Consider the following 10952-nt stretch of genomic DNA (forward strand, 5'->3'; position numbering starts at 1 on the left):
GTTTTGCCTTCAGCACTTAAACCTCCCCGGGTCCCTGGGGAGGTGCTGCAGCCCGGGGGGCACCAGCCCAGCCCTGCACCCCGGGGTGCAGCCCAGTCCAGCCCAACAAGACCCCGCAAAGCCCTTTTATCAGCTTTGTTTGGGGCTCGTTGTCACCTTGGGCCGGGGGCCAGCTGGACACGCGGCAAGTGGGAGGGGTGAAGGCCACTCTGCACCCGCTCCTCCCCGGGGCTGTTTTGCCATGTTGCTCCTCACACTTCATCTGCATTTTTTCCCCCTTTTTCCAATGAAACCCCCTCTAATCGCAGTCCTGGCCTTGCCCTGATGGCGTATCCGTAAGGATGCAGGGGTGCAAACAGCCCCCACCTCCCCATCTTTCTGTCTCCCCTTTGGTGGGGTCACCTTGGCTCCTGTCCCACCCCAGGGGGGCTCTGGGGTGCCTGGGTGGGTGTCACTGCACCCCGTTGCCCCCCTGGTTGCTGCAGATGCTCCCCCTGCTCGCAGCGGATCCTGGCTGGCAAACTGCCACACCGGGGATGGGTGGGGGCACAGGGACACCCCCAGCACCCATCCCCAAACCCCCAACCCATGGGGCACCCACAGGGGCCGGGGTCCCACCCTGACCCCCCCTCCCCAAGCCCCACCAGCACACGGCATCAGCACCCACCCTGGTGTGGGTGGGAAGGGATGGGGGAGTGCCCGTGGTGGGACAGAGGGGCAAGACAAAGCCCCGCCTTCCCCCTGGTCTCATTCCAGCCCGGGGAAGGGGGGGCTGTGCCCGTTGGCTGCCCGCAGCTCCCTGCCCACCCACCAGTGGTATTTAATCACCCACGGGTGCAGGACAGCAGCCTGGGCAGGATGGAGGGGCTGCTGGTGCTGGGGGCTGCTGTGCTGCTGGGTGAGCCCTCACCCTGGCTGGGCTCGGGGTGGGGGGGTGGGTGCTGTGCCCCCATCCCAGGGTGATGCCATCGTGCCCCTCGCCCTGGGCACTGTGGTGGTCCTGGGCCACTGAGGGTCTTTGCCCTGGGATGGGGCTGCTCTGCCCCTGTCCCCATTCCTGGAGCTGTGGCAGGGCAGTGGGCAGTGTTCCATATGGGAGTGTATATTTGGGGTGTGCAGGGGGGGCTTTGGGGTGCCCCTGAGCTGGTCACACCCCCAGGGAGATTGGAGATGTGCTGGGGGGACTCTTGGACAGCCAGAGGGTGGGTGGAGGAGCGGAGACCCCTGGCTTGGGGACCCCCAGGGTCTGCCCTGCCTTGCCACCAGCACAGGCTCCCCTGGGTCTGTCCCCCTCTCCCGAGGGACAGCAGGCCAAGGGCCAGCACTGCTGCCAGCCCCTGCGGTGGGGAGATGGGAAATCAGGGGGGTTGGGGTTTGTTTCCGTTTTTCTTGCAGGAGCAGAGTGCAGAGGTCCTTTGGAGACACCCACATTTGGGGACATCTACCATGTCACAGGTACTGCTCAGGGACAGGGTGCCCAGCCCAAGGGGGTCCTGCACCTCCAGCCACCGGCTCCCACCTGACATGCCTGAGCAAGGAGGCTCCAATTCCCCCAGGAATGCCGGAGTTGGGGTGCTCGGGGCTGTGGGGCGCTGCTGGGGGTGACCATGGGGTGATGCTGCGGGACCCCGGGGTGCTCCAGAGGGTCAGGGAAGGGGGACAGGGGATGCCCCTGAGGCTCAGCCCCCCCACAGCCCCCAAGTCCTGCCTCTCTGTGCCCACAGGAATCATCAGCCTGCCCTATGCAGAGATCAGGGAGCCTTTTGAAGCCTGGTACAACCTCACGGGGGGGAAGAGCCGCATCGAGTACTACGGTGGTGGGTGCAGAAGGGGGTCCGGCCCCCCGACCCCTCAGCATCCCCTTCCTTCTGCCCCAGCACCTCTGGGGAAAACACCAGGAGAGCCCCGAGAGGCATCACTGTGCCAGGCCTGACATTCCCTGCCCGCAGGCCAAGTAGTCACCTACCAGTTTGGCTCCATGGAGCCCTTCGGCGCCAGCTTCAAGGTGACCCCGGAGACCACGGAGACGGAGCTCAACGTCCGCAAGTGCTTCCGCATCAACGGCACCATCGGGGCCCTCATCGCCCCCCAGAGCGTCTTCCCCAGCCTGGAGAACTTCAGGGTGAGCCCGGGAACGGCCCTCCAGGATGTGGGACGGGGCAGGCAAAGGGAGGGACGAGGGCACTGCGCGGGTAAGGGGTGTCTGGGGGGTACCTCCCCGTGAGGCGGGAATTGGTGAACGCACGGCTGGATGCGGCCGCGGGTGATGGACTGGGGGGGTTGCTTTTGGCGTGGCAGGATGCAGGGTAGGGGTGGCATCACCGTGGGGTGCCCCAGCTCATGCTGGGGTGGCACCCCTGTCCCTGCCGTGTGTCCCCAGCGCGTGCGGGAGGAGCGGTTCCGGGGGCGGCGCTGCGCCGTGTGGCAGAACGTCTCCTACTGGGGGCACAAGAAGAACGTGTACACGCTGCGGGTGGGCAGCTCTGCCCGCGGCCCCGTGCCCCTGCACTACGAGGTGAGGGGCTTCAACAGCCTCCTGGGCTCCCACTACGACAAGTACGAGATCGACTATTCCTCCTTCAGCCACCGCTTCCCGCCCGGCGTCTTCCAGCTCCCCGAGGGTGAGCGTCCCTGGGCACCCACGGCCGGTGCTGACACCTGAACACTCTTAAATTTGGGCTTTTGGAAGGGTTTAGATTGGATATCAGGAAGAAATTCTTCCCTGTGAGGGTGGGGAGGCCCTGGCACAGGTTGCCCAGAGAAGCTGTGGCTGCCCCTGGATCCCTGGAAGTGTCCAAGGCCAGGTTGGACGGGGCTTGGAGCAACCTGGGCTAGTGGGAGGTGTCCCTGCCCATGGAAGGGGGATGGAACAAGATGAGCTTTAAGGTCCCTTCCAGTCCAAACCATTCCAGGATTCTATGAGCCTGATAATTTTGGTGAATTGGTTCGCCTGGGAAAAAAGCAGGATGAGAGCTGGGGTGATGTGGGTGCTCCCCTGATGCTCAGGGTGCCGGGTGGGATGGTGGGAGCTCAAGAGATGGCTCTGGAAGGATGTGTGGATGCAGATCCCCCCTGGATGGGACGGGCAGCCCCGATGGTTTTGGGGGCCCAGGAGAGCCCAGCCCAGCCCAGGAGGCACCAGCACCGCCCATGTCTCGTGGCAGGGGTGCAGTGTGAGCAGTGGCCCACGGGCAGCCCCGAGCACCTCCTCGTGGCCAACCCCATGCAGGAGTTTGTGGGGAGGGGGCCGGACACAGACCACGTCCACCACCGCCTCTTCCACCGCTACAAGGAGCAGTTTGGGAAGAGCTATGGCAGCGAGGAGGAGCACGAGCACCGCAGGCACACCTTCATCCACAACATGAGGTACGGGAGGGCAGGGGGGCTGGGGGGGCTCAGGGAGGGGGTACCCTGCTCCCCTCTCACAGGCACGTGGCACAGGATGCCAGGGGACAGGCTGGGGGGTCAGGAATGGGATCTCCACTCACCTCTTGGCAGGTGGAATAGGATGACAAGGCATGGGCTGGGGGGGGCTCAGGGATGGGGCCCCCACTCCTCTTTCACAGACACGAGTTACAGGAGACCACGAGGATGGGCTGGGGGGGCTCAGGGATGGGGTCCTCACTCCCCTCTCACAGCCCTGCGGCACAGGATGCCAGGGGATGTGCTGGGGGGGGTCAGGGAGGGGTTCCCCACTCCCCTCCCGCCGTGCCCCAGGTTCGTGCACTCCCGGAACCGCGCCGCGCTCTCCTACACGCTGGCCCTGAACCACCTGGCCGACCGCACGCCCCAGGAACTGGCAGCCCTGCGGGGCCGCCGGCGCAGCGGGGACCCCAACAACGGGCAGCCCTTCCCCACCCACCTCTACGCCGGCCTCACCCTGCCCGAGAGCCTCGACTGGCGGCTCTACGGTGAGGAGGGGGCTGGTGACACCAGAGCTGTGCACACTGGGGTCCGTGTAGGGACAGCCAGCAGCCCAGCTGGTCACGTGTCCCCACCCCGCTGTCCCCAGGCGCCGTCACCCCCGTGAAGGACCAGGCTGTCTGTGGGTCGTGCTGGAGCTTCGCCACCACGGGGGCCATGGAAGGTGCCCTGTTCCTCAAGGTGGGAGTGGGGCTGTGCCCCACGGGGGTGGACGGGGTGCCTGGAGGGTGCCTGTCCCCATTCCTGCAGCGTGTCCCCCCCACAGACCGGCGTGCTGACCCCCCTGTCCCAACAAGTCCTCATCGACTGCTCCTGGGGCTTCGGGAACTACGCCTGTGACGGGGGGGAGGAGTGGAGAGCCTATGAGTGGATCAAGAAACACGGTGGCATCGCCAGCACCGAGTCCTACGGGCCCTACCTGGGGCAGGTGAGGGTGGCAGTGCCACTCAGAGTGGGTGCAGTGCCACCCCCTCCCCAGTCCTTCCCTCCAGGCTCTCCCAAACCAGCCATCGGCCCTTTGGCAGCAGATGGCTCCACCTTGGATGCTCCACCCGAGCTGCCCCGCTCCCTCCCACCTCCTCACCACCCCACCCTGCCCCGGGATCCTGGTGCCACCTCAGCTTTCCCTGCTCCCACTCCAGAATGGCTACTGTCACTGTAACCAGTCGGAGCTGGTGGCCCCCCTGGCCGGCTACGCCCGCGTGGCACCGGGCAGTGCCGTGGCCCTGAAGGCTGCGCTGGTCAAGCACGGCCCCGTGGCCGTCAACATCGACGCCTCCCACAAGTCCTTCGCCTTCTACGCCAACGGCGTCTACGAGGAGCCCCTCTGCGGTGAGTCCCGGCCCCTGGAGGCTCCATGCCCTGCTCGTTGCCACTGGGATGAGCAAAAACATTTGTAGGGTGGGATTTGGCTCTGAGACAGGGACTGAGTTGGCTTTGTTTTCTTCTCTCTTCCGTCCAGGAAACGAGACGTGGGCGCTGGACCACGCGGTGCTGGCCGTGGGCTACGGGGTCCTGCACGGCAAGGGCTACTGGCTCATCAAGAACTCCTGGTCCACCTACTGGGGCAACGACGGCTACATCCTCATGGCCATGAAGGACAACAACTGCGGCGTGGCCACCGCCGCCTCCTTCCCCATCCTGGCCTGATGTCCCCTCCCGGGCAGCTCCAGATGGATGCAGAGCTGGCAGAGGGATGTGGGGCACTGGGAGGTGATTGTGGGGCAGCTCAGCTGGGAGGTCAGAGGATGCTCCCAGCCCTCTGCAGAGGTATTTAACCATTTTGGCAATAAAAAGCTGTAGAAGTGATTCTGTGTCCTGCTGGGGTGTCTTCAACCAGTCTCAACCCATCTACCACCAACCACAGCCCTGGCTGTGACTGACTCTGCAGCCTCTGTGTGATGAGTTCCACCCTGTGCTCAGCCCTGCCTGGGTTACATGTGCCTTAACCCCAGGGTTGTCAGTGCCACCCCCAGAAGTGCCAGCACTCCCTTCCCCAGCAGCGGGAAGGAGCCTGAATCCTCTCTCAGAAGCTGGGCTTGGCTCAGACTCCAGTTCCCAACAGGATTCTGCCCCATCCCAGCAGTTGGTGTCGTGTTGGGAAGAGAGAGACTCCTGGGTTCTCTGCTCAGCCTCTCTCCAGGCTCCCCCACAGATCAGCACCCGGTGACTCCGTTTCCCCACCTACCAGGGGGAAGGCAGAGCATGGGGAGGGTCCCTTGGGTGGAGGGAGCCCAGATGGACCCAAAGGAGTCATTTCACCCAGGACACTTCAGGGAGGGCTGCCTGGGGATCCTAGGGCTCAGCCAGGCTCAGAGCTGCCACTCCAGAGCTGTTGTGCTCCTTCCATCTCGCCTTGCTCCAGAGCTTCACCCCAAAACTTCGTGGCCAGGTGAAACCTCACCATAAGCCAAGGGTTTGGCGAGGGTGGTGCTGCTCTTGGGGTGTCCAGGCTGGAGATCAGTGTGGTGTGAAGGTTCATTCTTGGGGTTTGGGCTCCCTACTGATGTCCAACCTGGGACTGGAGCCAAGCTGGCAGCTCCAGCGGGCAGCCTCGAGCTCCCAGTGAGAGCTTCCCAGTTTGCCTTCCCAGCCTGAGCCCAGCTAGCAGCCGGGGAAGGGAGCCTAGGAGAGGGGAAAAATCACCCCTGGCTTGTGTCTGCATCTGCACAGGCTGTGCCTTCCCCCGGAATGAGGGTTTGGTAGTTGAGAAGTGCCATCCCCCGTGGCTCCATCCCAATTTTGTACAGCAAACAGCCGGCAGCACCCAGGGAGCTGCACTTCCATCCCGGCACTGTGACTGCTCCCAGCGGAGGGGGGCAGGTCAACACTTCCCCTTGTTTTCTTTCACTTGTTCACCTGCTTATATGACACTTTGCTGATTGCTAAAGGGGTCTTTAATCATTCCCAGCAGGGGAGGCTGAGTGGAATTCACGTCTGGGAGAGGAATGATCCCTGCACAGGACTAATGTGGTTTATTCCGTGGGAGTCCAGGTCTCCAGATCTTTGATTCTCTTGACTGCAGTCAATAAAACATGCTTTGACTTTCAGGGGACCGTGACTTTCAGGCTCCCTTTGGAGAGGTGATGTCCTGAATTTGCTGCTGAACACGCAAGTGGCTCTGAGAGCTGGAGGTTTTGCACCCCCAAGGAAGCATTTACTGAAATTCTGCATTTGTGGCAGGAGGGATATTGCAGTTCCGAGCGTGGGTAGTTCAGGATGGCTGGGAACTTAAAAAAAAAAAAAAAAAAAAAAAGAAAAAAGAAAGACCCATTTATGATATTTGAAAAGGGAGAAAACAAGAAAGGACATACCTGGAGGGAGGTTTGCAGAGCCAGCCGTGGGTTCTGGCTCCCAGCCCGGCTGAGCCGTGACCTCCAGACTTCCCTGGGCACCCAAACCTCAGAGTGGCTCCAGGTTTTGCAGAGCACAGCAAAGCACAACCACTCCAAACCCTGTTGCTTATTGGAAGCAAAGCTGGCCTGAAGGTCTGCATTTAAGGTTGCTTTTGGAAGAGGCACCTTGCCTGCAGAACAGCAGGAAACCTCCCAAATTTGATGCCTTGACGAGGAAATATCAGCCGAGGTTGGTGCTTTAAGGGAGCAAGCATTGCCCAGACAGTGAAAGGTGAGAGGATTTGGTACCCACCTCCCACATACCCGCTTGAGACCCTCAACTTCTCCTTCAGGTTGGTGCTCCAGTGCTTAAACCCGGCAGAGATGGTGTCTGCCTGCACACTGATCCCTCTGGAGAAAGTCCAAGCTGGTGGTGGCTTGTGCTGGAGGTGGGAGCCTGTTTGGCCACCTCACAGGCTCTCCTGAGCCTCCAAACAGCTTCTTTGTCCTGCCTGATGCTCTCCTGATGCTTCTCTGGGAATTGATTCATGAAGATGCTCAGCAAAGGGCTGTCAGTCACGGTGAGGTGTGGCTTCAACTCAACAATGTCCCTGTGATGGGATGGAGTCCATGCCAAAGGGGACTCTGTGCTCTCTGTCGGGTGAAGGGGGTGAAGGACAGGGCTGAGATGTCTCATTCTTCACAAAAAGGTGAGGCACTGGAGGGGGTGGAGTCCCCACCCCTGGAGGTGTTTCAGGAAAGACTGGAGGTGGCTCTCAGTGCTCTGGGCTGGGTGACAAGGTGGGGATGGGGCACAGGTTGGACTCAACGATCTCGGCGTTCTTTTCCAACCTCAGTGATTCTGTGGCTGGAGCCCCCTCAGCACAGTGACACCAGCAACTCTCCTGGTTCTGGGAGCCTCCAGGATACAGGCACAGGGACACCAGCAATTCCCCTGGTTCTGGGAGCCTCCAGGATACAGGCACAGGGACACCAGCAATTCTCCTGGTTCTGGGAGCCTCCAGGATACAGGCACAGGGACACCAGCAATTCCCCTGGTTCTGGGAGGCTCCAGGATACAGGCACAGGGATGATCCCTTCTCCTCCTGCCCCACATCAACTCACCCCTGGCATGGGGATGGGAACCCTGAGGCAATCCCAGCTCCACACTGGGCTCCAACCCCCCCAGGCCGTGGGGAGCGAGCCCAGACAGAGCTCACCATCACAAACCGCTCCTGGGAGGAATCCTGTTTCCAGTGAAACGGCCTCTCTGCGGCTGAGAGCATCCAGATCTGTGGGATCAATCTGTCCACACATCCAGCAATTCAGGGTGGGCTGGGCTTGCCAAGCTAAATTATCCTCCGAGGGAGGGCGGCCGGGATTTCAGCCGGGTTTGGTTCTTCGCCCTGCCCTCGGCTGTCCTGGATACGGCACTTCCCTCCGGAGGCAGCTGTGCTCCAGCACAGACCTTTGTGCAGCAATGCCAGGTGGCCAGAAAATGTGCTCCAGCCCAAAATCTGGCTGCCTCTCCCCGCTGGATGAATTATCTGTGAAAACCTCTCACGGCTCGCACAAAACAAGGTAATTATTCAGCAGGCAGGGGACACGCAGAGCCAGAATATGAAATTATTATCTGTTAGTGATTTACAGAGAACCACAGACGGTGTCAGGGAACAGGGGCTGAATCAAACTTGCCTTGGCAACTTCTTGGCTCTCAAATGCTCCAGACGACCTGGGGTGGGGGGGGGGAGAGTTGGAGAGGTTGATGGAGAGCTCCCAACAACACTCCTACACCCTGGGGAAGGGGTTCCAGGGGGGCTGGATCTCCCCAGGACAGAGCAGGTGGTTCACAGAGGGGAAGGACATGTTTTATCTAAAACCCTGAGACTTTAGGATGGCAAAGACCACAATCCAGGGGACCCCACGTCACTTTTGCTGCCTCACACAGTAGCCAGAGGGGGTTTGGGGCACAAATAAACGTCCCTGCCCATGGCAGGGGCGTGGAATGAGCTAATCTTCAAGATCCCTTCCAGCCCAAACCGTTTCCACGATGAAATGGTGCATCCAATTAATCTGAGCAGCCTTCCAAGCTCTGCAAAGCTCGGAGCCGCTTTGCTGCCAGCGCAGCTCTCCTGGAAAATCACCGAGGCAGCGGCTTCCTAAAGGTTCCTTCTCACACTTCCCTCAGTAGCAGCTTTACAAACGCTCTCCCTCAGCCAAATGTTTCTCCCTTGGCGCCTGCTCTGGCAGGTCTGTTGTTCACGGGCTCAAACCAAACCATTCCCTCTCCTTTTCAGCCCGAGGTATTTTGCCACTCCACACACACACCCACCCCCACACCCTGACTTTTAGGCTTTATTTGGTAGGATAGGAGGGAATGGATTCAAATTAAAAGAGGGCAGGGTTAGGTTGGGTATTAGGGAGGAATTCTTTACTCAGAGGGTGGTGAGGTACTGGAAAAGGTTTCCCAGAGAAGCTGTGGCTGCCCCATCCCTGCAAATGTCCAAGGCCAGGTTGGATGGGGCTTGGAGCAACCTGGGCTAGTGGAAGGTGTCCCTGCCCAGGGAAGGGTGGTGGAATTAGATGAGCTTTAAGGTCCCTTCCAGCCCAAACCATTCCAGGATTTCCTGTAACAGATCGCGGGCGGTTCCCTCCTCCAGGTGCGCTGTCAAACCCCAAACCCCGGGCGGCCCCAGCCCTCCGCCTCCTCCTCGTCCCCCAAAACCCTTCCCGGGAGCGCGGCAGCCCCTGAGCAGCGAGGCGGGGTTTGTTCCCAGCCATCCCCCGCCTCTGCCAAGCTCTGCCTCCCGCTTCCCACCGACGAGATGTTTCCCAATCAGCGCCCGGCATCCAGCACAATGCGGCTAATTTCATGAAATTAAGCATTTCTCCTACACACAGCACATTTGCCCGGTGATTAGAACGAGTCCCCGAGGTAGCCAAGCACAGCAGAAGCCGGGTTTATTATGCACACCCACGCAGCCAAGCTAAAAACCCAAGACACTCCCCCGGTCCTTCCTGGGAAAGCCTGAGCAGCTCAGATTTCAGCTTCCAATTGCACCAGCCAGGACTGGGAATACTCTGTCATCTGGTGTAGGGGAAAAAAAAAAAAAAGGTAAGGATAGAAGTTTCCCAAAGATTCCAAGGTATCCCTGAATGCCTGAGAGAGGGAAGGGTGCAGGAGGACAGGAGCAGATCACACCGTGGGTTTATTAACACAACTGTGAGTAGTTACTGCCTTTTGCTCGCTCTGTCTTGGCTTTAGAGTGAGTTTTTAACTCCAAAATGCTGTAATTCCCCCATTCCTCTGGGCTGTCAGCTCACAGCACCTCCCCTGTGTCACATTGTACAAAATGACAATTACTGGATGAGAAAAAAATGAGCATTTATTGTGTGTGTGCAGCGTGTGACCTGCCCTGGCTGCAGCGAGTCCAACCCCACTTCAGAAATGAAACAGGGCCAAATCTCCCCCTGCCCCGTGCTCCCATCTGGAGCTGCTGCCAAGCTGCAAACACAGGGAGCTGCAGTTTGCTCCGACCCTTCCCCACACCAGGGGCAGACCCACCCCTGGAATCCCAGCCTTGGCTGTGCCTGGGACTGGTGGGTGAGCAGCTGCAGCTGCTGGAGCCAGAGCAAAGGGGGAAGCAAGTTCAGGTGGAGGTTTTCCTCTCCCTGCAGACACCACCTCCTGCCTCGTTCTCCCTTCCTCTTCCTCCAATTCTCTTTCTCTCAACCCCTCCAGCCACGGTTTTCCCTCTGCCCTGCCCCTGTCTCCTCGTGGCTCTGCTCCCCCTAAAGGTGGAGAAATCCCCTCCTCCTCCACACACTCCCCTGCTCCTTCTGCTTCCTTCCTTCCTTCCCCCAGCCCTGACCCTCCTTCACCCACCTCCAGAGAGACCTTCCCCTCACTGCAGCAGCTCCTCATCTCCCCAGCCCAGTTCTAACTCAGCTTCCACTCCTCTTCCAGCCCTAATCCAACACCCATTCCTCCCTCTGCCCTCCCCCACCACACTCCAGTTCCTCATCTCCCTTTTACTTTGTCCTGGTTTAGCCCTGCCATCCCTCCCCCTCCTTTACCCTTCCCTCAGCCCAGCTCAGCCCCTTCACAGAATCCCAGAGGTTGGAAAAGACCCTTGAGATCAAGTCCAGCCTGTGCCCCATCCCCACCTTGTCGCCCATCCCAGAGCACAGAGA

General features: G+C 60.3%; 1 protein-coding gene across 1 annotated transcript; it reads left to right on the forward strand.

The window, feature by feature from the left end:
- Nucleotides 1-858: 858 nt before the first annotated feature.
- Nucleotides 859-5073, forward strand: LOC127479781 (digestive cysteine proteinase 1-like). Its single transcript, XM_051807185.1, has 11 exons — nucleotides 859-898; nucleotides 1396-1455; nucleotides 1725-1817; nucleotides 1950-2122; nucleotides 2381-2621; nucleotides 3165-3366; nucleotides 3718-3911; nucleotides 4013-4104; nucleotides 4190-4351; nucleotides 4566-4755; nucleotides 4886-5073. Exons 1-11 carry the CDS (start codon nucleotides 859-861, stop codon nucleotides 5071-5073), a joined length of 1635 nt encoding a protein of 544 aa, XP_051663145.1.
- The last annotated feature ends 5879 nt before the right edge of the window (nucleotides 5074-10952 follow it).

The sequence above is a fragment of the Manacus candei genome, unplaced genomic scaffold (genome assembly GCF_025592945.1).
Source record: "Manacus candei isolate 608988 ecotype Guabito, Panama unplaced genomic scaffold, ASM2559294v1 h1tg000070l, whole genome shotgun sequence".
Lineage (NCBI taxonomy): Eukaryota > Metazoa > Chordata > Aves > Passeriformes > Pipridae > Manacus > Manacus candei.